Below are 24214 nucleotides of genomic sequence, written 5' to 3'. Positions count from 1 at the left end.
ATGTTCGTACGCAGCTCCCGACAGCTGTGGTAGCTCGTTACTCGTTTGGGTTGGTGCCTTCGGGTCCCGGCGCATAGCATTATTCTGGCTTCCAATTTTACCAGCACAAATAATCTTGTTAGCCGTCGGTCCGGCGGCCTTGAGATCCCTGCATTGTGGAGCTCCGGGGTCCTGGGCATCTCCAAGCTGGCCGGATCATCTCCCGTTGGACGATTAGCTGCAGATCCAACTGAGCAACAAGCTTCACCTGCGGCCGCGGAATGTGGGTTTAGAGTTGGAATAAAGGTAAATAGAGAGAATTGCCTATCAGCCGCGGTCTACCGCCAGAATCATGCCCAGGGCTCTTGAGGAGGTGGGGAATCCCTGTGAATTGTAAAGGCTGCGGCCTGGGCTCGACTGAGAATGTAGTATTTTCTCGGTTCATTCTGAAACAACTAAGAAAGCTCGCATAATCTTTCTTGGTCGAAAATACAGAGCCTATTAATGTCGACAGAGATTATTCAAGCGAGAATGGCAATTAAAACTCCAGGCGAATTTTGTTGCGAAGAGGGTCGACTAGGTCTTGAAAAGGCAAATTTCCCGGAAGAGATGTATAAAGCACAGACCCCCTTGTGTTCGTAAACATTGATCAGAAACCAAGGTTTCTAATTTATGTTGGGTTGTACCTAGACGCATAGACTCATTGGTGGCGACATGGATACTCTGATGAGACAGCTCTGAGATATTGTGTATGAGTACAAGGATGTACTCGAGGTGCCAGATGCATCATGGGCGAGTCTAGTCGTAGGAGCTACCGCTATTGTAGATAGTTAATTCGTCTCAATTGTAGAATAACGGGTAAACTGATGGATAGAATAGCCGTCTGAATTCTTTTAGCTTGGTAATATGAGATAAAAGATGAAGTTCGACGCATACTTCGTTTCCCTCAACATACAACTCCCGGCTGGGCTTTGATGTTAGTAATTTGAGCGCCAGAAGATCAACACGAAGCTCTTGATGCTGTTGGAAGATACAGAGAAGCTTTTGACTGGCATGATGCACCCACACTCAAACACGTCGTGGCTCCAGTCTGGGGAAGTTGCCGTGAGAGGAATGTCATTCTGGTCAAGGTCCACTGACAGTTACCAAAATCCCTTCTCCTGAAACCTGCATGCGGTGATTACTTTTCACACAGAAAAGGTTTCTCATTTCAAACTCTCCAGCTTCTTAGGACCGCGGATCCAGCTGTTGTGGCAATATTGCGACGGGAGGAGCATGTCTGTGCAGGTGAAGTACTGTTACCAGGGACAAGTCTGAGATAACGTTTCACGTCTGCCGGTGGCCGTGTATATCATGGACAAACCTCCAAGATTTGGTGACGGCAAGCCTCAATTACATGGACAGAAGCCGTAAGCTGCCCCGAGCAACTTGATAGAGCCTGAATGCCGTTCAGCCCCCAACAGGCAGAGCATGGGGATGTGATTGAAATGCCTCCCACCGTGGGTTTAGTTGGCTGGATGTTTTTGGCCAACACCAGTAGAGTACAGGTGTGGTAGATGTTGGACCACCAAGTTCAGGTATGTGAGTTTCAGGTAATGTACTGGTAGCTGATGCTGAACCAAGTGCTCTGTAGACGATATGTTTCATCAACATGTTGAGTCACGTCGTTCAACGTTTACGAGGTGCTCGCAAGTCGAAACAAGCCACGTTTTGTAGTCTTGTGGTACTGCTGGAATCTTTTGGTAGTGCCATCGTAATTCGACACACCTTATCAGGGGGCATGCTTGGAGATATGCGGTAGCCTCCTCCAGATGGAATGGGGTAGAGCATATATGAGAGTGGGAGTTGGCATTCGCCTGCGGGTATATGACGGCCTTATGATATTCACAGGCGTGCCCAAATTGCCCAAGGTTAGCATGGACTTATGGGTAAAGGTCAAGTAGACTGATTTGAAGAGTTGCACCCCCCATTTGTCGCGATCCCAAGTATAAGATTCGTTTCAAGGCGTATTACCCTCATGTCCAAAATATAAGGCGTGCAAGTGCATGACGGAGACACAAACATACTTTTGTCCACTCCATACTCCTACGGACATGTTCCGGTCCTTTCCAGGGTATAAACGTCAAGATGTTGGCGATGGGCAAGGGTGAGATTCAATGCGCTCTGAGATAGGAGAATAAGGATTGCCCCGGAGAAAGATGGACCGCCATCTGGTGTTAAGGTGACGGAAGACTTCAAATGAAGCATAAGCATGCTGCGAGGAGTTCACACCTGGTTGCGAGCCCAAGATTCAAGTCTCCCGAGCTTCGGTGGAATACCCGATAATTCGTACTCGTTGCATTGACCATTGTTTGGTCGGTGTTGACACTCTGATTGTTGGATCAAACGTACGGTGCAAACGGCCGCGCTACTCGATCGGGCACAACCCGACTGCTTCATATATACATGGATGGCAACATGTGTGTTTGGATACACCCAGCTGATTCGCAGAGGTTGAGATAGATACCACCACCACACAGGCCAGCACCACCGGAAATTTAGCGGCAAAATCTCGAGTTCGTGATTGGTGCCATACTCTTTGGGTTCGGTTGGTTGTTTGGGAGTAACTTGTTGCTTTGAGTACACACGTCCGAAGCGCTGGTAATACGAGTACCGATGCTGGCGGCTGCATCTGGGAAGCGTAGCCAATGGAAGTAGGTGGAGTTGTGTGACGGCGATGTGGTGGTGCGTCATGATTGTCAGGCTGAGGTCAGCTGTGCTCCCCGGCTTCCAATGGCAGCTTCTTAGTGGTAGCTGCGCGCGACAAGCTATCAAGCGTGTATCACGGCGTTTTCTTTGTTTATGCCGAATGTGAAAGAGGGAAAGCCCCTTGGGTTTGCACACACTCGCACATGCATGCCACATGTACGGAGTAGTCTGGATGCTGCCTCACTGCGACACAGGTCCGCGGCGTCGTAGCAAGTCGTCTTTCTTCTGACGATCATGTCTAAGACATCGTTCGTGCCTGTGTCGCTGCTTCAGAAAACGCTAGCTTCTCCACTATATCTTCTGTAGATATGGAGTACCGGTACTAAGACCTCTCTCCAATGGCCGCCAGCGAGAATGTCTTTGAGTGCCGCTTGGTCGTGTGGGGTCCCCGGCATCAGGTTCGCCTGAACGTGGGCGAGTGGGCTGAAAGCTCTGGGCCTCAATGGGATAGGCTCCGATAGAGGCATGGGCGCATTGTGAGGCCCGGAAATGAGGTAAACTGGCAGTAGTGTCAAGACCAACATGCGACGGTCGAGGACGCTTTGCAAACCGAAGCTATGGATGGACAGATCAGCCGGGCTTGTGCTGCGGCTGTGACAGACTGTTTGACTGTGTGTGGACTTTTTGTCAGTTGTTGGCGCCCAGAAACCTGACCGGTTGGCCACAGGGGCGCTGTCCAATTGTCCAATTCCCATCTCGCATTGCCGTCCCCCCATGTCGGGTGCCCCTGTCAGCCACTTTTGGCGTCTTCCCACTCCAAGCCCCTTGTTTCTGCCACCGAGATCAAGCGAAGTGTAGTCAGATTCTCAAAATGGCGATGTTGAAGCCTCCTTTTCTTCGCGAAGGAACAGGTAGGATGAAGCTGGTAGGTTGGAGAGCTTAGCTTAGTGTAGTAGGACCGAGAAGTGTGACATCTGTAGGAAGCCCGGCGGCATCAGACACACGCATCCTTTTCCCTCCGGGGAGTTGTCCGCGTAGTTGGTTGTCTGTGTCCGTTGTTGTTCTAACACGGCATCGAGAAGACGTGGAGGAGCAATTCTTGCCCATGGGTTCGGTAAATTGGACCTGTACGGAGCACCACTTGTTCTCATCAGCGACTCCATAATAGGAACGGAGAAAAAGCAAAGAGAACAAAGGAAGAGAAAAAGAAAAAGAGAACACACAGACGAAGAGGCGATGAGCCCAACCCCTGCTCGCCCGGCAAACCGTGCACTCACGCACCCGCCGCCCCGTGAGAGCTGCTCCCGACGAACTCCAGGGTTCGGCCATTTTGGTACATAATATTCTGGCGCATCTGACGCGGCTGTTGTGATTGACGGTGACGACCGACTTCGCCCATTGGCATGTCCGTCCAGCAAGTGACATGTGAGCACAAGGACTAACAGGATTAGCAGTGCTACCAACCATTACAAAATGAAGCTATAACCAGTTCTTCCCTGTTTCCCGGTGGGGCTCAAAGCCGAGTCGGTGATCAACTCCCGGCTGGTGCTTTTTATTAGTGCACTCGCACAAGTTCTGTGCAGTAGAGATGCGTGTAGCTGGGAATTACCCGCCTCTACTTGCATCTGCGAACGAGCAGGTACTCGGTACTGATGCAGATACGACGTGTTACAGAGCACTAACGTGAGGCAGGTGCACGGCATCAGGCAAGTGCACAGGAAGCAAGAGCTCCGTACTCCCGTACTCCCGTACTTGTACCTGGTAGGACGAGTACAGGTACAGGCACAGGCACGAGCACAGGTACGAGTCTAGGTACTTGCATCTGCTGGCAGCCGCCCAGAGCTCTGGATGAAGCTCGACGATTTTGTTGTGTGCCAGCTTCAGACCTCCTTCTCGATCGCTCATCTATTTTACTTTAACCATCTACTGTCCCTTACACCACCTGCGGGTACATTTACTCTGCTCCTCCTTACACCCTCTCTTCCTTTTCTACTAATCTTGTCCTCTCTTGTCCTTCTACTCTGTTCTATTCTCGTCTCGTCATCCTCACCCTTCTTTCTCTTCCGCGAGGCTTCTCCCCATCGTACTCGGTAGTTTTTGCCCACTTCCTTGCTGCTGGTCATCCAGGCCCTGCAAGTCAACCCTTTCTTTCCTACCCCTGCTGACGTCCCCAACTGTCACTTGTCATATTCCAGAGCTTGCGCTGTCGATAGAAAAACGCAGCTATAGCTCCAGGAAACCTGTCGGCTTCTCGCAGCTTCAACTGTCCCGGCGAATCAGAAATCTCGGCTGCGTCATTGCGGTCATGGTCTCTTCGAATACCTGCGAGTAGAGACAAACGCCAGAATAAACGACAAGAGAGACGGGCGGAAGCAGATCACTCACCCACCGCTATTCCAACCTACCTCGTCCCTGTTCTCCATCACTGCCTCCGCCGCGGCCCTGGGGCCCTGCGCGCAGTCAATCAGCTGAGAAATTCATCCCAACAGTCTTCGGCTCCGCTTACATTTCTGGGCCATTTCTCTTCTTGATTCAATCTGTCTTCACCTTCATCCAGACGCCTGTTGACGTCCAATCTTCATCATGGCGGACACCAAGCTGGAGGCTTACGGAAACATTGTCGCCTTCGAAGGCCATCCTGACGTTGTGTCAACTCAACTCAGGCTGCTGCCAACCTCGCCTCAAATCCTCATTCTTCCAGCGGTTCAGTGCTATATTGCCAGTGACGATTCAGACAAGGCCTTCGAGGTACGGGCTTATATTCGAAAGGTCCATGACGCTCTCATCACTCGCCAAGAAGCTGCGCGCAGCTTCCTGTATGGCGCGACAACATCGAACAAGCGGTTGGCGTTTCTCAATGGTGGTTCACCGAGTGCCCATGCGCTCTGTATTAAGGCCATCATGAAGCACGAGACAGGCGGAGACCGGGTTGAGGCAGAAGCTGTTTACGCCCAGCTGGCGAAAAGTGGCCTGGCTGGTCTCGAGGCTAAGAGCCAAATACACAGTCGGTCAGGCTCTGTCGGCGGCGAATCGATGTTCAACGAAGAGCTCCATGATCCCATAACACGAGCCATGAGAGCTGCTGATGCTTTGGACCGCGACACAGCTAATCTTCAACCATCTGACATGCTCGAGCTTACCATGACAACTCGACCACGCAGCCTAAGCTTGCCACTGTATGGCTACTCGGATGGCTTTGGTGACGCAGCTCCTTTTTTCCTCTTCGGCGCGCAAGTTGAAGATGAGGTCGATGTGGAGGATAGCTCCCCTCTTGCCCCTGGGGCGCCGACGTTTGCTGTCGTGGACTACAACCAGCCGGCGAAACGGCCAATCTCGGTAGAACTCGCACCTGCATCGCCGAGTGGTGCTGGTAAATCCAAAGTGCAGTCGAACCTTGGAGTACACCGTGAAACGGAAATGCTCTCCCCGATAGCCCCGATTTTCAATGCCCGCACACGCGATACCGTCACCAGCGGAGAATCTACCACATCCGACATACGCACATCAGTTTCGAGCTCCAAGGGAACACTACAAAGAGTCAGATCGTTGGATAGAATCTATCCGATCAGTGCCAAGTTGAGAGATCTCTGCATCACAGGAGCTTCGCAAGAGATGGGAGAAGGATCCAGAGTTTTTCCCCGTTCACGCTCATTCATGGTTGTTGGCGAAGAGAGACCTCCAGCTATTCGGAGGTTGAGTTACATTGACAGGCGAACGGCCTTATCCAAAAGTCGTCGCCCAACAGTCAAAGTCGAACAAACTTCTCTCGATAAGAAAACGACACAAGGTCCAAATTCTGGCGGGGCGTCTCAGTTTCACTTAGGAGCAGACATTGCTACCACTCCAGATGTTCCATTTCAGCCAATCCTACCTTGGGTAGAAAATCTAGTGGTTCATTTCAGGGATGAGATACCAAATTTACTTCTCTCTTCAGTTATCAAATCGTTCAAGGCCGGCAACTATCCTATACTTTCGTCTCCCACTTCGGCGTCTGTGTACTCTGGAAATGTGTCCACCCCAACAACTCTTCTTCATCAGCCGACTACATTTGATGAAAGCGCTCATGAAAGATTCCACGATATTTCTGGATTGGCTATAGTAAATGATGATTTCGTTTTCAACACTCGGCTTCAACCACGGCCTGCGAGAGAACGAACCGTCCCGTCCGTGAATGTTATTCGCCCCCCAACACCAGCACAGACGCCACCTCCTTGCGCAGGAATGGAGGCCAAGTTTCACGAATTCGATATTATTTCAGGACAGACTGCCGTCGCTATCCAGAACTCGCTTAGATCAGTCCTAAGCCTATACTTTCCTCCAGAAGCTGAGGGCTACCGCCAATTCCAATTCTCCCTCCTTCCTGAATTCGACGGTTTATGGAAGCCTGTATTCCGAGAAACCGAGCCCAAGGGCTCTCCGAGAGGAACTAACCGAAGAGTCGATCACATTCTGGCGATAGGGTCCCAGCAAGGTGTGGACAAAGTATACTCGTCGGGAATCATTAAGCAACTGGAGACGATTGGAACGAAATCAAGTGATCGTCAGGGTCGCAGCGGGCGGGTAGATTTCCGGTAGGTCGCCCATGCTCGATATACGCCTGGTATAATTGGCGACAGAAGAGGCTAACTGATCTGTAGATACTTACTCGCCAATGCTATGCAAGCATTTACTGCCCTTCCCCTGACGAACCAAACATCCGACAACCCTTTCGCCAATTCTTACCTTCTGGCGACACTGCTTATTCCCCATCTCGAAACATACTTGGCACTCCACTCGGAAATTCGCTATCTTCTACTAGAGTATCCTCCTGAGCACCTGGCCACCGTCCTGGCATTGCAAAAGTTGATAGGCGTGGACCTTATCAAGGTGGCCCAAATTGTTGACCCTAACAACAAAGACTGCTTGCCATTTACGCAGATTGGGGGTCCTAACGTCGGGACCAAGATCAATACTAAAACACCCAATTTGTCACCACAGTCGTCGAGCTCAGATATCACGGTTTCCAACGCAAACTTTCTACTTACATGCACGGCCACCTCCAAAGATATAGCGAAATTCGTTTCTGCAGTCTGGAATATTCAGATCGAAACTTGCGACCCTGAGCCGTCACCCAAAAGGAAGAGTTTACCTGGCAAAAAGCCAAGGCCTGCACCGCTTGATGTCCTACTCACCAAGTTTCCTCGATCGTCATTGTCGACTCGTAGTGGGCCGTCGCCTACTTCGGCTGAGCCCACTTCTAGTCCTGAATCGCTGACGCTGTCCTCTCGACGCCAGTCGTTTACGGATAATATCAAGACACCCAAGTCAGAGACCATCTACAGCCGAGCCTTCTCCAGGCGACGACTCTTCCGTAGCGACTCGGCATCGATGACTACCTTTGACCACAGTAGTGACGACAGTGAATTGGATCTAGAAGAGCGGAGACTCATGCCCATGTTCATGAAAACCATCGAGCCTAAGGGTAATACCCGCAAAGCTCTCAAATTCTTGGGCTTGGCATAATCATCCGCAATCAGAGTCCTAAGCTTCTTTTTGTCCTCCTTTTTTTTTTTGTTTCATTATGCCGCGAAGCGTTCCTGTTTTGCCATGAGCAGTGCCAGGCTGGTCGCCAGGTACTTATCTTATTCCAACGACTTATGACATCTACATGCCATTGCTCTCTTCTCACGTATCCCATTTTATCAAATTTTAAACTTTTTCCTCCTCTTCTCATTTCAATTTGAAGCCTTGTTTCAGTTATTTCTTTTATTTGATGTCTTAGTGTTTTCAACGGAAAGCTGGAGTTGTTTGGGGCTGCACCAGAGTGCAACATACAAAATACGGAGATAGACGAGTGTACTGCAAGGTAGTGAGTGGAGGAAAACGAGGGCGGCTTAGGACGCGATTCTAGTTTTTGTTTCTTGCTTTTTTTCATTTACTGAAATGTTGCTGGGCCTGTCAGATAATACAAGACGATTCCATGTTATTGATCAAGTTTGATACCTGCTGTCCGTTGTTCTTGTGCATGACACTTAGTAGAGAGCACTCCTTCTGCCAAGGAGACTGACTGACGGTGTTGCAGCGTCGTGTAATCGTGTAATTTCTAGTGCTATGTAGATGAGACGAAACCGAATTACCACTTTTGAAGATACCCCGCAAGATTGCGAATACTCGTGTCGAGTATCACGTATCGGATAGTCCGTACGGAGTATTTCTGGGTATATATAATCGTATGGCCCATCAAAGCCTGGATTCCCCATACATCTCGCTAGGCGCATCAAACTTTCATAATCTCTCTCACATGGTCATGAATACGATACAGCAGATTATACGTCTTAAGATATAACTACCTACTCTTACAAGCCAAACAAAATGTAAAATTCACGGGCATATTCTCCTCCAATGCCCATAATCTACATCCAAGCAAAAACAGCACCCCCTTGCAAGACAAACGCTATACAAATAAATTAACCTGCCCCCATGTCCTCCGTATTCTTTACGTGTATTGTATTGTAGTAAGTTGGCTACCTAGTAGGCATTCTTCTAGAACGAGCCCCCTATTAGTAACTCGGCCCCCGGATCCTTGTCATGATGACTGTACGAATTACACTGTCATCTTGGAATCCCGGTGCCTATCTGAGATGTGCAGGATGTATGGTCCTTGCATTTTGCACATCTGCTTCATCCTGAAATATGAATGACTCGCCTCATGTTTAATCCTTACCGTTATTATTACCAGATATCATATAAAATATTCACGTTCATCACGGAGACAGGGACAGAGACGGGAACCAGAAATGGAAATGGGAGACGGTTAGATAGTAGTTACGGGTAACAAAGCAAAAGGAAAGAAAAAAAAGAAGAAACGACATTCTTGAAACACACCATCATGGTCAATCAATATGCGCAATTCCCCTGTGTATTAATGGTACCTCCCCCATTCTCGTAAAAAAGAATGGTTAAAGAGACGAAAAAAGGTACCGGAAAGCCTTCCGGGATCAAGCACCACAAAAAGCTGTAAGCGACAAAAGGTAGGTAGTGAACAAATAATACCAACATAATAAAAAAACCAAAGCTTGCTGCAAAGGCCATAGTTTCCATAAGCGTCCATTATTCTCCCACATAGAAATCTTTGTGGGAGGGAGTCATTATGGGAAAAAAGGAAGGCGTGAAAGTACAGCTAGCGCAACCGTAAGGTCCTCATCTCTCTTGAATCTTGAATTTTGCGCCTTGTTCCCAAAGTGTATCACGTCCTTCCACCCGTATGACCGTCTTCTCCCTTTCACGTCCGACCCTAATGTGTCCTAAAAAGCAAGCGAGATTGCCACGTTGTGCGTGCCTGTGTCTGAAGGGGCGAGATCCAACGAGACATGATGTAATCTATGCGCAGAAATGGGGCAAACTGAAACCCTAGAATAATGGAGGAAAAAGGTCATAACAAACATTGTTCAGTCGTTTCCCAAGGGACGTCACACTGCTCTAATCATCCTGTCACCAGACTCGGCCACGACAAAGCGAACCACACGAAACCATCAAAGAGGAATACATTTAACAGCAGCTGCTGTTGGAAGAGTTGCCGACACCCTGGCCCTGGCCAACGTGCACGCTGGGTTTCGTGTTGTTGGCAGTCGTGGTGCCCATGCGCTCCTTGATCTGGCGAGCCATGGTCAGGAAAGCCTGCTCAACGTTGCTGGCGTTCTTGGCGGAAGTCTCGAGGAATGGGATGCCCAGGCTGTCAGCGAATTCCTAGAGATGGGTCGTTAGCTTCAGCTTTACAGGGGTCCTAGGGGTCCGAGGCATGGCAGCCTGGAGACGGCAGTCGCCCTTCTGGTGCAGATGACGGTGCCACCAGGCTGCAGTTGAGGCGCTAACTCACCTTGGCAACAGTGTACTCGACAACCTTCTTATCGGACATATCGCTCTTGTTGCCTACGAGCAACTTGTTGACGCCCTCGGTAGCATACCGGTCAATCTCCTGGAGCCACTGCTTGACGTTGTTGAACGAGTCCATATCAGTGACATCGTAGACGACACAGATGCCGTGAGCACCGCGGTAGTAAGACGAGGTGATGGTTCGGAAACGCTCCTGGCCGGCGGTATCCCACTGTAAAAGCAAAAAGAGTCTCAGCCATCTGCATCGCATCACCTTGATACGAGGGTTAGGTTTGCATCACTTACGATCTGCAGCTTCACGGTCTTGCCATCAAGTTCTATCGTTCGGATCTTCTGCGAGGGGGGTCAGTAACAGGCGAGCCCACAGGAGACGAGGTCAACGTACGAAATCGACACCGATGGTGGAGATGTAAGACTCGGTGTAGGTGTCATCGGCGAATCGCAACAGCAAGCAAGACTTTCCAACACCGGAATCACCGATGAGGAGGAGCTTGAAGAGGTAGTCGTATCTAGAATGGGGGGAAAGCGGCGTGTCAGCTCATGGCTTCTCCTCTGCAACAGGCGCCGCTGGGCGTCAATCAAAGCCCATCCATCAACTCAGCAAAACCAAGCATCGATGGAGACGACGAAGCCGACGGACGAGAACTGTTTTTTTAGACTGGACTGTACTCTGCGGAGTCGGTTAGCACCCGATAAGACGGACGGTTTCAGGAGATGCTATCGCAATCTAGCGACGGGGGGCTGCGTACCACTCAGGGTTCATGATGGCGGTTGTCGGTGTTTGTGTTGGAACGGGAGAAATAGAAGCGGAAGGCTTGAAAGTTGAAAGAGGTGCAAGTTTGGTCAAAGTGGCAATCGAAGCGGATGGTTGGCTCGAGGTCAAAGGAGCGTCGGCTGGCCAAGTCTCGAGTACGTCAGGGAAAGATGACCTCGTTGGCTGGGCTTTGGGCTGGGAGGATGGGATGGGCGGTGGGAGCGCCAGTCACGTGCAAGGACCTCACCTGTGACAGTGGTGAGTGGCTCATTTGCCTATTATTAGCCGTGGATTGGTGATGGCAGGCGCCGAGCTGCGTTAGCACGGGTACCTTGGTACGGAGGCTGTACCTCGGAGCGCGCAGTTGGACGGCCGCGCTGCTGGGATGCTGCAGTACAGATTGAGTACTCCATACCGCCAATGGGTTTGGAATTCAAAAGGAAAATCAAAAACCTGCTTCTCTGTGCTACTTGTGCTCCGCAGTCTGCGACAAGTGCTACCTGGGGTCAGCCTGTACGGAGCAATATCTTCTTCATGTTATCTTATCTGGGGAGCCTGCCTGCCACCAGTAGTGTATACAAGGATCACGACACAAAGGAGCCTCCATGCGCAATGCTAAGAATAAAATCCAGGTTCCTTTGAGCCTCCCCTGTGGGCTTGGTGCGTTTACTGAATTCGTCAAAACGTGATTACTCATGAAGAAGCTTTCCTCAATAATTCTGTCTCCTGCTTTTATTATTTCTCTCGCTTTTATTCTTGTTCTTTCTTCATCTCTCCACTACATCCCCTCTTTATCGCTGTCGTGTAAGTCCTGGTACGACTCTACCTGCACTGCCAATTCTAGGCTACCTCGTACTGCGGCACAAAATACAGTGCACGTTAGGCCAGGCGCGCATGTGATTCGAGCTTCTTCTCGCCGGGCTTTGATCACCTGAGATTCAGCCATTCCGCCCAGTCAGTCCTCTCAAAACATGCAGTACGAGTACGAAAAAATGCCATCGCAGGTGTCGTGATTCCGATTCCAGCTGTTGGAATCAGTCGACCAATCCCGAATCCACCCGCGTCATGTGCATCGTTATCTGGGTATCAAGAGAGTCCATTTACTTTTTGTTCTTTTGGAAGCGTTCCATTCCATGGAGCCCAGCCTTTCGTCTCCGTGACCCGGAATAGCGGAACGGCCCCGCAACGATGCTCCCTAAAGCAGCCCACTGTAGCCTTGTAAGAGGAGGCGCTACGGAAGCAAGGCGAGAAAAAAATGACGGATTGTTATCCCGGCACTCTCCGTCCAATGCCGTGTGACATTTTCGCATCAAACTTGTAAAATCCTCTGATACAAACTTGAATTACAGCAAAACCTACGAAACAGACACACTCCTCACACGCCCCCCCAATCCCATGCGGCTCCTCCCCAGGAGCGCCCACCGCAATCAATGGCCGCGCCCCTGCGCAACACTCTGACGAGCCCAGCCGGCCGCTCATCATTCCGATCTTGGCCCGGCGCTTCTTCTTCAGTTCGCGGCATCACCAGCTTCAGCCCAGCCAATGCCCCAGCACAGATTGCGGCGCGGCCGCCGCCGGAGAGCGTTTTGGAACGGCCGCCTCCTGATGCTTTATTGCTGAAGAGACCGGTGTCTGCGCCCCGAGACAGCTTGCCTCAGACATACTTTGAGAGCTCTGGAGCTGTGTGGGTGGGAGGCCGGGGAGACCAGCCGCCGGATCCAAACAAAGCAAAGCTCGGCAAAAGTAAGTAGAAGCTTTCAAGAGTCATGTACCTACCTGAAAAGGAGAGAAGAAAGAGAAGACAATGGGTGGATAAAAAGAAGGGATATGAAGGAAATGAAAGCTTACTTACACGCATGAACCCTCCCAGCTCTACGAATCCTCCAAGAACGCCTCCCGACGCTCCTCCAATCTCCCCTCCCGCAAGACATCCTCGCCCCCAACATCTCTCTCCAGCTCTTCCCCTCAACGCACCCCCACCTCCCCGTCGTCTCCGGCCGAGTCGCCTACAACGCCGCCCTCTGGACCTCCCCCATCGCCTGGAACCGCGTCCCCATCATCGGCAACGTCAAGCTCGAGATCCTCGCCGAGCGCATGACCTCGGAGCCCCTGACCTTCTTGCCCCGCCGCGCCGGCGCCATCCAGGAGCAGCTCGTCGTGCGCTGGTGCGAGAAGCGCAAGGTCAAGGAAAAGGAGGACAAGCACAAGAGCACGGGCATTTCGCTGCCTTCATTGCGCCTGGCTCGCGGTGTCGATCCTAAAGAGGCCTTTACGGGGCTCTTCATCTTCGATTTCGATTCAGAGGGCAGGATACTTACGCATACCATTGAGCAGGCTCAGGAGGGTGGCGATTGGGAGAAGGGCATGGGAGCCAAGTTCGTAGGCCTCACTGATTGGCTGCTAGGCGGGCTTCAGGGTCCGGACGACAACCCGATACCCATGTTTGAGAGAAAACGGACGATGTGATTTTTGAAGCGATTGGTGGGAGAGCGTATGTTTTGAGAAACGGAAAGATGAGGAAAGAAGGGACTCTTTCGTCCCCCCGGCGTTGATGGCATCACGATTTGGTCTCTTCACCTACCTGGTCGATCCCGAGGTAAGGTGCATGTTGTAACGATAGCTGCCCGTTTAGAAGGCATTTGTATAACTCTGTATATCCTAGCAAGACTCTCTACTACGTTAGTAATTAGCATCTCATAACCTACTCAGCAATAGCATACAAGTTTATCACATAATGAAGCAGCATTCTCCAAATCAAGCCATATCATGTCAATATCAGAAGTCAGCAGTTACGCGGAATAGACGTCTCTAGTCATTCAAGGCGTGTAGCATAAAACTACCTCTTTTGCACCAGTCAACTCTCCGGTCCGGGGGCATTTCACAATATTCTGCCGCCGAACCGCCTCTGCCGCAGCGCATAAAAAAACAAATAAAAAAAAAGAGAAAATGTGGAAAACAAAAAAAGAATTCCCTGCTGTCGGCTTCTCAACCCCCTTTCTCGTTTGTTCCTCTTCTCTAGAACAATGCGGGCACAGCACGCAAATATCATGCTCCGTCTTTAAAAGAAGATGTCTCCCAAATTCTCGCCCTCAAATCCAATCCGGACGAGCTTTTTCAAGCGCGCCTTCTCCTTGGCCTTGTCCGCCGCCTTCTTCGCCTCGGCGAGCTTTTTCACAACCTCCACCTCCGCGAGCTCATATCCCGGCGGTGCATCGTCGTCCTTGTCCAGGTCAATCTCCCCCAGGAGCAAGACGTTCTCGCCTCGCACGAGGAAGATGCCGTGCGTTATATCAGCAAAGTAGCCGTACGGATACTCTGATCCAGGGTTATCGGGTCTGGGAGCGAATATCCTCTCTGTCGTCGATTGGAGAACAATGTTGGCTGTTTTTGCATTATAAAGTATTAGATAAATCGAGTCTTTTCTTCTTGTGTTCGCACAACTCTTTTTTCGCAGTTCTTGGTTCTTTGGGGGGACTACACACCGAACTGGTCCCAGCTTCGTAATACCCCAATCAACTTTCTCCCATCACGCAGAACGACCATGAGTTTTTCTACATCCGCCCGTTAGTATGAAGCAAACCCCCAGTCTTCACGTCTCCCATTCTCTGATCTGACGTTGTTCCATGGGAGTCATACTATCGGTAAGGTCCAACAGCTGCGCGGCAGTCGTAAACATCTGCGGCGGCAGCTGGGCAAAGGGTTGAGAGGCCGGAGCCCCAGGAGGAGGGGCGTCAGAAATGGCTAGATTTTCCATCATGATAGCATGAGGCGGCGAGAACAAAAAGGTGTTTGTGTAATCTGGTTCGTGTTCCGGCTCAGGGTTCCATGAGCTGTGGTGTTTCGGCGTTCCTTTTGTCTATATCAACATGGCCGCAGGAGGTTCTTGGGAGCGACGAGGCTGTAATCTGGAGAACAGCACATTGGCAGTCCAAGTGAGGTTGGCCGGCCATCGCTGTACCCGCCCGCTGTGGTTGAGCGATGCGCTGTCGCTTTATCGATAAGCCCATATCACGTGTCAGAGCCGTTTGCTTTAAGGTCTGGCCTGCCTACGTCAGAGGAACGAATTAGGTTTTTTGAGATACCAGGTAACTGGATGTAATATGCACCTCGCACCTGTACCCCTAAGGGGGGCATTGAAGCATCGGGTTAATTGGATTCAAAGATGACGCAAGGTACAATCCAATTTGATACGTGGCATTTGGTTTTATCAGAGGTTGGATGCGCTGTCTACCCAGGTGGTAGATGCCCTCATCTAGATGTACCGGCATAGTACTGTACTTCAAGAGCCTTGGTTCGAGCAGCCAACAGCTTGTAAGCCGTCAACGATATTACTAAGAGTTACCTACCCGTATCAGCTCATGTAGATCCCAAGGCTGATACATGTAGTACATATGGTAGATGCTACGAGGCTTTTTGAGGGTGTTCGCCTTACGCTGAAACCTGTGTAAAATGTTAAATGCTTATACGTAGCCGCTTGCATAAACCCCGTCGCCGGCTCAAGCATCGAGATTGGCAACTCATTTTGCAAGCAGCACGCGATCTCCAATCAAAGCTACGCTCATCTCGGCGCGACAAATGACGGTTGAGTCATCAGGTCAGGTACTGTAACTGTACATGTACTTGTCAAAAGTGAGGGGTGTCTGGGGCCCAGAGCTAAGGCAGGTACTTAGCTCCAGCGCACACGACAGCTCCCTCGTCATGTCTATGGCATCGATTTTCTTCTATGCTCTCTATCATCCAGACATCCGGAACGCGCAACAAGCCGCCTCTCCGCCGTCGTTGTGTAAACAATTAATTTTGTGTATCCTATTTCAAGAGCATTGAGCCTTGTAATACACCAGATGTGCCCCGCCCCGTCTTAAGATTTTCTTTCTGCGTGGTAGCTTCTATGATAAAAAAAAAAAAAGACCTGCCGACAACGCCTGAGCCGAATTCAAAAACTCATCGCATCCCTGGATGGTTAGCGGCTTTTGTGTGTGTGTAAGTGTGAGTGTGTGATTGCGCGTTGAGGAAATGCTGTAGAGTAGCCGCGGTGACCAAATGGACCGCCGTGATCCGTCAACCAGAAAGCAAGCATCTTCTATCTTCCTCTCTCTCCTTCTTGCTCTTGCTCTCTGGCTGTTCTGCTGTTGTTCACGGTTGCATCCAAGCTGTCCGCTGTGTGCAAGTTGCTTCCACGACCTCAAAGCACTTGCCATTCTATGGCGCTCCCCGGAGATTGTGAGGGGATAATTAATAAAGTGTACAAGGAGAAGGGAAAAGGGTGGGGATGGTTTTGCAGAGAAGGGGAACAGCCGAAAGCACAAGCCCCAAAGGCAGCTTGATCATGTCCTGTTCATCGAAGAGCGATTCAAGGCTTCTTGGAGCTCAGGTCTGTTGACGAGAACCTCAATTGCCTTGGTGTAGGTGAACCACTCGCGCTCTCGCTTGTCCTTTTCGGGCCACTCGTCCAACTGATCCAGGACGGTGCCCTGGTAAAAGTAATAGCGAGAGCGGTCCTTGGATGTCTTGGGCGGCCGCTTCTCCTCAAAGTTGCCCAAGTCATAGTCAATGTTGACCGTAATGCCAGCCTCCTCCCATGCCTCCCGCACCGCAGACTCCTGACATGATTCATCCGACTCCCATCCTCCTTTGGGCAGGACCCAGCCCTTCCGCCGGGTAGACTGGATCAGGATGACGTGGTTGCGGTCTGCGCTGAGCGGCACGATGCCGGCGACAAGTCGTTCTCCTTGTGAGTTGTACCCTGCAGGAGGGAGATGGGTCAGTGGGATCCCGGGCTTTGGCGTCGGCGGAGCGAAGCAAAAGCAGACAAACGAGGCGGCTGACAATGCAAGGACGGCAGAGAAGCGCGCGGGACAACAGGGGAAACAGAAGGGGAATGCAAATGTTTTTAGAGAGAAACGGGGATAGAGGGTGCGAGATTGGAGTCTTTGGGAAGGGAAAGGTAGTCAAGGTAGTTGTGTGAAACAAGGTGCAATCAATCTTCACTCGAGAGAGGACTTACGTTGTTTGCTCCGCCCGGTCCGCGACTGCATTGACCGATTGTTGGATCCCTCGGCGCTGGAAGCCGAACCCGACATTTTGGAAGCTGCCGTTGCCAACGTGCTCTGTGAAGTTTTGTGTGCGCGTGTTGAGGTTAAGCAGGATCCGGTGATGATTGGCCACTGGATTCTAGGTACGGAATAGAATTGGCCGAGGAAGGAAGAAAAAAAAAAAGAGGTGCCGGAAACGGGGGCTTCGCCGGCGGTCGAGAGCGTCGTAAGGCAGAGAGGCAGGGCGAAAAGTCACAGTGACATGTGCTGCATCATCGTCGGTTTAAGAGAGCAGAAAAATGGGATAAAGGTAAAAGGTAAAGAAAGATAAAAGGTAAAAAGGTCTTTGTTGTGTCGTCCCCGTTAAGATAATGACGGAGGCCGGGGGAGGGAACGAATGCAGGTCTAGGTGTATTTTTTTTCTGCGGCAAGATGGCGTTCTAGACGGGGTCCGAAAGCGATGTATAAGTAACTCGGCGCCGACTCGGGGAACCGCCAGCCCTGGATAGTGCCTTGGACTTTGGGGGAGGGACTTTCAGTTGGCACAGCAAAGTGGCCAATATTGGAATACCTGACCTGACTTTATGGATTTAGCACAGGATTGGACTGGTTTAATCGTCCCAAGGCGGAACTACTGGTACTGGTACCGGTCCTGGTACTGTAAGCGCGGGCTTGGTGCGGTGTGATTGATTTGGACTGTGCAAGCCTGAGCTGGTACCTGGCGCTGGTAGTGGAACCAAAGGCTTGCAAGGTTGGGTTGGCTCAAACGCGGAGATGGGGCCAAAGTTTGTCGCGCACGCTGCCTGTTCTGGTACGAGTAGGTACTGTAGCCCGTGCCGTTTATTAATTGCCCCAGACGGACAAGATGCTGGTACTGGCCTTGGTCCTGGTAGTGGTACTGTACGAGTATGTAAGGTACTCGGTGGCCTGGATATAGTACTGCTACTGTACTGTACAAAGCATCAAGGTGGTGGTGGCGGTTGAGGTTACTTGTAAGTTGGGGGCCACACAAAGCTCCAGCAGCTGGATGCCAATATCGTATGTACCAAATGCTTGGTTTGGCGACGCACGCGCGCAAGCTTCAGCTGTGCTGGCCGGGTGTAAACTCCGTCAGCGCAATCTGCGGCGGTATCAGGGGCAGCAAAGCCGGCCACGGCCGCATGAACTAGGCTCAGGCGACGGGGAGGCACACGTGCGTCTGCGAGCGCGGTACGGCGAGACGGCACGGGGATTGCGGTCTGGAGGATGTGTTTGATAGAGTGGCGCCGGAGCAGGGCAATAAAGGGAGTGAGTCAATGAGTAAATAGAGGTTGGCGAGCGGGAAAAAAGGAGTTGGGAAACTCTCCGGGAGCTTGTACTCGTACTTGTTATATAACAACAACGGACAAGGACAAGGACATGGAGGGACTCCCACGCGGTACAGTAACGATGGGGGTAACAGTACGAGTAACTCGTCCACCCAGAAACCACGGCTTCTAGGCTGTCTGTTGCGTGTCTCGTGCCATGACAATAGATGGGAGGGTCCCGGCCGAGGAGGATCCGCGTTAGCTTTATAGTCAAACTAAGGTGCCATCTATGTTAGTGTCATGAGCGGGATGGAGCTCGACAAGGCCTGCCTGCCCAGTCATGTCGTGCGTCAGGGCCGGTGGCGCCGGGACGACGTGAGCAAGGGCAGGTAAAGAAAGGACTTTTTAACGACGAGGAACGAAGCTATCATAATGGAGGCGAAGGCGAGGCGAGGCGATTCCATGCGTTGTGATGTGATGTGATGTGGCAGGGAGGGAGGAGGAGGCAGCAAGGCAGATTGTGGGATATTGATGTGCGTTGCTCTGCTCAGCTGTGCTCTGATATACAACACAGCAACCACCAACGAGAAACAGGCAAGATAGATGGACAGACAGACAGACAGCCCTTCGTGTGTCATCCGGTCCGTATGTGCAGGTACGAGAGGTGCGTGTACGCGTGCGTTGATCAGTGGTGGATGTACGAGTAGCAGGTACCTCGTACGCCTACAGTAACAGGATACGCGGGATGAGATTTGATGGAAGAGACATGGCACGGGCCAGAGGCCGGAATAGGGACCAGGTCCAGTGGGAGAGTTTGGGGGTTTCATCCCATGAAGCCGCAGTTCGCCCTGGAGAGGAACGAGGGAAAAAGGTTGGCAAGGCCTAGAAAATCCCCAAAATAAAATAAAATAGCACCGCCAAGCACCCCTGTCCCTACATGCAGACGACGTGCACCCGATGCGTCGTCCAATGGGCGGCGGGCCAAATGCTCCATATAACAACAATGTACGAAGCGCATGGGCAGACGACGAGCAATGGCCGGAAGACTACTGGCAGTAGTACGGAGAGCTATATACGGTAGCCCTGCCAGCGAAGGGGCAGAGAGGCACCACTCAGCTGTCAAGGTGACACATAGGCCCGTGTAATGCATATTGAGCCTTTGAAGGTATGGGAGTTGAGTCAAGACACATGAGCGCCGAGACAGACGGAGCAGAGGTGAGATTGGCGAGGTTTTACGCTCAGGTGATATTCGACTTGCTGCCGGATAAGCTTTCACTAACTGAGAGCTGAGATGGACTGATCAATGTCCTAGGCCCTCCGTACACCATCTATCTGTCTGTATGAACACCGACCTACATAGCATATGCATGGACGAGGCGCCATCGTGGTTAGTAGCAGCATTTCCGTTAGGTACTTGCAGCATATATCGTTTAGTCAGGGCGCCCGTCCGTCCAATCATTAAATATAGATAGCCCTCGCCTCATTAGCCCGCATCGAGAAATGGTCGAATGAGGCTTCTGCTGGCTGATATTACCCGGCAAAGCTGTGTGCATATTCGGCATGTCCAAACAGCATACTAAGTACATACAGGTGGGAAATACGGTGAGCAAAAGCCGTTGCCTCGCTGCCCCCTTGCAGCCAGAAGATGCATCCCAACGGCCTCGCCAGGTCCAACGAGATGCTAGAGCGTTGCCACGCTCCTTGGTCTGCCGGGCAAGGGAGGGCTTCGGGGAGTTTGCGTGCATGTAGAGTTCCTGGCTTCCACCTGGCACACACGGCTACTACTGGGATATGCGTTTTACCAAGGTGTATGATATAGTACAAGTAGTATCACAAGGCATCAATGCGGGCGTATCCTTTCTATTATCAGTATGCTAGACGTCATATCGGAAGAGTCGATTAAGTGCTTAGTAGCACAGAATGGTCCCATTGAGAAACAGTGGTGACTCAACGACTGCCTCCAATACCTTATACAGGCATGGGCAATTTAGTGTAAGTACGGACGACATCATGGAAACGTACGCGAGATTTACCGCCTAGCATCGGCCGCAGAACCCGAACCCTGGATGCAATGCCTATGGGTAATCCGGCAACTGGAACATTTCGGAATCGTGACGGTACAGGAAAAGACCTCAAGGGACGGTTTGATCCTCTGGTGCGTTGCTAGTAAACCAGGCCGATGAGCTGTCATTGTCTCCATCCATCCACATGTTACCCGTATCTTCCAGGGTCCAAGCTGCCAGCTAGTACCGGCTTGAGAAATCATGCCTACACGTACATACTCGTACCTTGTAGTATGCTCCGCACGTTAGTACATACAGGCGGTTGAACCCATCATAGTACGCCGATAAGGAGCTCTGGAGGCCTTTTGGGGACTTGGTAACATCAATCCCGGGATGCTTGTGGCCGCTTTGAGCACCCAAGCCGCATAGTTGAAGCAACGTTGAGGTCCATGGATATGGATACAGATGCATGTACCTTGGGTACGCGCCTGTAGCCCTCGTGCTTAGTGAGTTTAGCGACTGGACGGACCGCTGAATCTGGCGCTGTCAACGCATCCCGTCACCCTGGCAGCCACTAACACAATCAACTCAACCCCTCACTTGCTCCCCCCTTTGCCCCGCCATGGCGATTCGAGCTTGACCTCATCAACCCATGAGAACCTCTTTTCTTACTCCGCCGAGGCGCGCTTGCGATGCTTGAATCATCTTTCTTTCTCTCCATCTCCGTTAACATGAATTCCTGCCGTCGGCAACAGAGATAGCGGCCCTTGCCCTGCCCCGTCCAACCAAGCAACTGCATCCTCGCCCGTGGCCAGCTCCACGCCCAGCTCCGCCATAAGCCAGCCTGCTTCTACTGTATCGGCATCATGACGGCGGCTAGATCACATAGATGCCACCCCACAAGTTAAATTCGTCCCGTCGTCTCTCACCCAGCTGAAGTGCCTGGGGCGGAAATTCTGCTTGTTCCGCTTGGACTTTTTGCCGCTACGACTCCCTTCCTGCACTATACCCGTCCGCCTTACTGTACCTTACCTTGGGACCATCTCCATCTATATGGAAACGCTCGCATTCACTCCATCTTGACGCCTCACGCACCAACTTGCCTGTTCAGGAAAACTCGAGGTGCCAGACCAGCCATGGACTTAGACGGTGGGCAGACCCCTGAAGACGCCTCTACGAGCGAACTTATATCCCCGATCGGTGAGTCAATAAAATCACAGTCGTTTTTTGTTCCTCTTCCATTTTTTACAAGACACGTGCGACGTTCAATGCTTGTCGTTGGCTCGGGGCATTTCAATCCCTTTCGGCAAAGTCTCTGCCTTAATGCCAACCCCTGTCCAGCCTTTTTTTGCCATCCCACAACACAACACGGGCACACTCTTATCACACATTTCCATGTCAAGAAAGCGTGGGATTCGTGCTACTCCAACGGCTTTTCGAGCGGCCTAGTGGCTGCCACCCCGAGTTTTTCGCCTCTCATTTGCGTAATGGCTCCCCCATCCTGTCTCATACCCAACCCCCACTTTGCAACCTCTCGATATTGCTCGTTGCAACACTACTTTCCAATCTTCTCTTTACTGGTTGCCAGTTCATCAATGCGTGTAAGCCGCCGCTACGATGCTGTGTCCAGAGAGACAAGCTGTTCTGTGGCCATCCCCATGTAGCACCCTTTTTCATCCTTCGAAACAATATCACCAGCATCCATTTGTCTCCCGGCTTTTATGTCATTTAACCAAGATTCACATGTAGTAGATATTTGTCAATTTATACAAATCCCCCTTCATACGTGATTGCTCTCGATTTCATAGCTGATGTACTATTTTTCAAATCACGCTAACAAATTGCAAAGGATATTCAAACTCCTCAAAATGCGGTTACTGTGGCACTCGAGGACAGAGTTAGTGCCATCATTATTCTTGTTCATGTATTTCAAGTCATATCACCAGAGATGAGGAATCCAAACCCTACTCTTCCTAGACTTGCCATAGTTGTTGTACTGCTTTCAGAGAGCGAAGATGGATTCCATTTTTTCTAATTCACAAGCTAACCCCTTTCCTTGAGCGTTTAGGCTTTTCGTATTATGCGAGTGCTACGTCTCTTAGCCCTCAGTTTTATCTCACATTGCTAGATCGTTGTTGGAGACGATCAGGAAAGCTCCTATATCGCCCCAATCAACGAGCGTCCTGTTGTCCTCACTATACTATACGTCTGGATTCGGACCAATTTTACCCTACAAGGGGCCAGCGCCAAACCATTAATCGCTTCAACAAACATGTTCTCGGCGAAGCTTATGTTAAGCAAGCTGCTCGCCTGTATCCAAGATCACGCGAAGAGACCAAAAAGCGTGACAATGAGTTTTGCCTAACAGAGCGTGTTCATGAGGCTGAGCTAAATCGAGTCAAGACACCGCCCGAGCCAGCACATAGATGGGAGGTTACCCTTGAAGAAGACACTTTTACTGAAGAAAAGTATCTCGTCTATGATAATTATCAGAGAGTTGTCCATGGGGATGAGCCAGGTGAAAGGACGAGGCACTCGTTTGAACGTTTTCTCTGCAATTCACCATTGCAGCGTCAGGTCATGGTTGGGCCTGATGGACGAAAGCGCCGCTTAGGTTCCTACCACCAATGCTACCGCCTAGATGGCGTGCTAGTGGCTGTTGGTGTACTTGACCTGCTGCCGCAAAGCGTCAGCTCTGTCTACTTCCTTTACCATGAAAGCGTTCATACATTTGCTCCTGGAAAACTAGGTGCACTTTATGAAATAGCTCTCGCCGTTGAAGAGGGCTACCGATGGTGGTATCCTGGATTCTACATCCACAGCTGCCCCAAAATGAAGTACAAAATCGACTACGGCCCTCAGTATATTCTGGATCCGGATACCTTGGACTGGAGGCCTCTTGATAAGACCGTTTTGGATATCCTTGGCAGGGACACTTATACAAGTTTCTCCACAGTCTTAGGAGAAAATGCTACTAATGCATCTGAGATGCGCTCTGCAGCCTCCACAGGCATACCCTCTGGTGGAGCTCCTGAGGCGTCCATGTCTTTGGATGAGAGCCCACAGAGCCCGGAGGATGCCAACTCGGATGAAGACATTGACGAGGAGGTTGACGAAGTGTACGACTCATTGTTCCGTTCTAAAATGCCAGGCATCCCTTCTGTCGCCACCATGGAAAGTTTAGACCTGGATCACATTATTCTCAGAATCTTTCCTACAGGCCCGTTGTTTGAGACTTCGGATCTAGTTGGTTGGAGGCACAGCAATATCAGACAGCCGTCGGGCATCAGGCACAGTATTGCACAGCTGATTGCAGCATTAGGCCCTGATTTGATGGGTGACATATGTCTGGATCTAGTGCGCCGGCAAGTCTAGCTGACTGCACTACGGTATTAAGATTGAATTCCCCTTTTGTCCTGCTGTTGGTTACTATATATGTAGGATTAGTTAGGATACAATGGCTCTTGTTGCGCCAGCGTGTACGTCACTAGCGAATTGCTGTAGATAGACTTTTCATCTTGCATTCTGGAATTAATAAAGCGTTTTTGAATACATGAATATGTGCTCTATATTAATCCTTTTGAGTTGTTCGGTTTTCTC

The 24214-nt window shown here is 50.9% G+C and overlaps 11 protein-coding genes across 11 annotated transcripts; 5 read left to right on the top strand and 6 right to left on the bottom strand.

Annotated features, from left to right (window-relative positions):
• Positions 1–1938: 1938 nt before the first annotated feature.
• On the bottom strand, positions 1939–3057 carry V8C40DRAFT_89669 (uncharacterized protein). Its single transcript, XM_083223575.1, has one exon. The coding sequence runs from the start codon at positions 2881–2883 to the stop codon at positions 2245–2247; it is 639 nt and encodes a 212-aa protein (XP_083077506.1). The 5' UTR covers positions 2884–3057; the 3' UTR covers positions 1939–2244.
• A 34-nt stretch (positions 3058–3091) lies between these two features.
• V8C40DRAFT_232022 (uncharacterized protein) lies at positions 3092–3815 on the bottom strand. The gene has a single exon (XM_083213049.1). It carries the CDS (start codon positions 3772–3774, stop codon positions 3607–3609), a length of 168 nt encoding a protein of 55 aa, XP_083077505.1. The 5' UTR covers positions 3775–3815; the 3' UTR covers positions 3092–3606.
• Positions 3816–4462: 647 nt separating this feature from the next.
• On the top strand, positions 4463–5073 carry V8C40DRAFT_89659 (uncharacterized protein). The gene is made up of 2 exons (XM_083223574.1): positions 4463–4757; positions 4863–5073. The coding sequence occupies exons 1-2, from the start codon at positions 4516–4518 to the stop codon at positions 4894–4896; spliced, it is 276 nt and encodes a 91-aa protein (XP_083077504.1). The 5' UTR covers positions 4463–4515; the 3' UTR covers positions 4897–5073.
• V8C40DRAFT_89656 (uncharacterized protein) lies at positions 5007–8174 on the top strand. The gene is made up of 2 exons (XM_083223573.1): positions 5007–7238; positions 7305–8174. The coding sequence occupies exons 1-2, from the start codon at positions 5251–5253 to the stop codon at positions 8167–8169; spliced, it is 2853 nt and encodes a 950-aa protein (XP_083077503.1). The 5' UTR covers positions 5007–5250; the 3' UTR covers positions 8170–8174.
• Positions 8175–9444: 1270 nt separating this feature from the next.
• Positions 9445–11550, bottom strand: V8C40DRAFT_232017 (Rab family GTPase YPT1). Its single transcript, XM_083213048.1, has 5 exons — positions 11292–11550; positions 10925–11048; positions 10825–10872; positions 10523–10750; positions 9445–10392 (listed from the first exon to the last, which is right to left on the bottom strand). Exons 1-5 carry the CDS (start codon positions 11300–11302, stop codon positions 10195–10197), a joined length of 609 nt encoding a protein of 202 aa, XP_083077502.1. The 5' UTR covers positions 11303–11550; the 3' UTR covers positions 9445–10194.
• A 375-nt stretch (positions 11551–11925) lies between these two features.
• On the top strand, positions 11926–12398 carry V8C40DRAFT_232016 (uncharacterized protein). The gene has a single exon (XM_083213047.1). It carries the CDS (start codon positions 11989–11991, stop codon positions 12226–12228), a length of 240 nt encoding a protein of 79 aa, XP_083077501.1. The 5' UTR covers positions 11926–11988; the 3' UTR covers positions 12229–12398.
• Positions 12399–12570: 172 nt separating this feature from the next.
• Positions 12571–14097, top strand: V8C40DRAFT_232015 (uncharacterized protein). The gene is made up of 2 exons (XM_083213046.1): positions 12571–13036; positions 13164–14097. Exons 1-2 carry the CDS (start codon positions 12724–12726, stop codon positions 13757–13759), a joined length of 909 nt encoding a protein of 302 aa, XP_083077500.1. The 5' UTR covers positions 12571–12723; the 3' UTR covers positions 13760–14097.
• Positions 14052–15233, bottom strand: V8C40DRAFT_232012 (U6 snRNA-associated Sm-like protein LSm1). The gene is made up of 3 exons (XM_083213045.1): positions 14930–15233; positions 14776–14844; positions 14052–14674 (listed from the first exon to the last, which is right to left on the bottom strand). Exons 1-3 carry the CDS (start codon positions 15048–15050, stop codon positions 14352–14354), a joined length of 513 nt encoding a protein of 170 aa, XP_083077499.1. The 5' UTR covers positions 15051–15233; the 3' UTR covers positions 14052–14351.
• A 650-nt stretch (positions 15234–15883) lies between these two features.
• Positions 15884–17862, bottom strand: V8C40DRAFT_89515 (polyphosphatase DDP1). The gene is made up of 2 exons (XM_083223572.1): positions 17298–17862; positions 15884–17036 (listed from the first exon to the last, which is right to left on the bottom strand). Exons 1-2 carry the CDS (start codon positions 17371–17373, stop codon positions 16618–16620), a joined length of 495 nt encoding a protein of 164 aa, XP_083077498.1. The 5' UTR covers positions 17374–17862; the 3' UTR covers positions 15884–16617.
• Positions 17863–18924: 1062 nt separating this feature from the next.
• On the bottom strand, positions 18925–19528 carry V8C40DRAFT_232006 (uncharacterized protein). The gene has a single exon (XM_083213044.1). The coding sequence runs from the start codon at positions 19436–19438 to the stop codon at positions 18962–18964; it is 477 nt and encodes a 158-aa protein (XP_083077497.1). The 5' UTR covers positions 19439–19528; the 3' UTR covers positions 18925–18961.
• A 1736-nt stretch (positions 19529–21264) lies between these two features.
• On the top strand, positions 21265–24168 carry V8C40DRAFT_232002 (arginyltransferase). Its single transcript, XM_083213043.1, has 3 exons — positions 21265–21814; positions 22464–22511; positions 22683–24168. Exons 1-3 carry the CDS (start codon positions 21751–21753, stop codon positions 23987–23989), a joined length of 1419 nt encoding a protein of 472 aa, XP_083077496.1. The 5' UTR covers positions 21265–21750; the 3' UTR covers positions 23990–24168.
• The last annotated feature ends 46 nt before the right edge of the window (positions 24169–24214 follow it).

Source organism: Trichoderma camerunense, assembly GCF_050948025.1.
Source record: "Trichoderma camerunense strain CBS 138272 chromosome Unknown V8C40scaffold_2, whole genome shotgun sequence".
Lineage (NCBI taxonomy): Eukaryota > Fungi > Ascomycota > Sordariomycetes > Hypocreales > Hypocreaceae > Trichoderma > Trichoderma camerunense.
The sequence above is the reverse complement of the archived record's forward strand: the minus strand, read 5'-3'. Positions and strand labels throughout refer to the sequence as shown.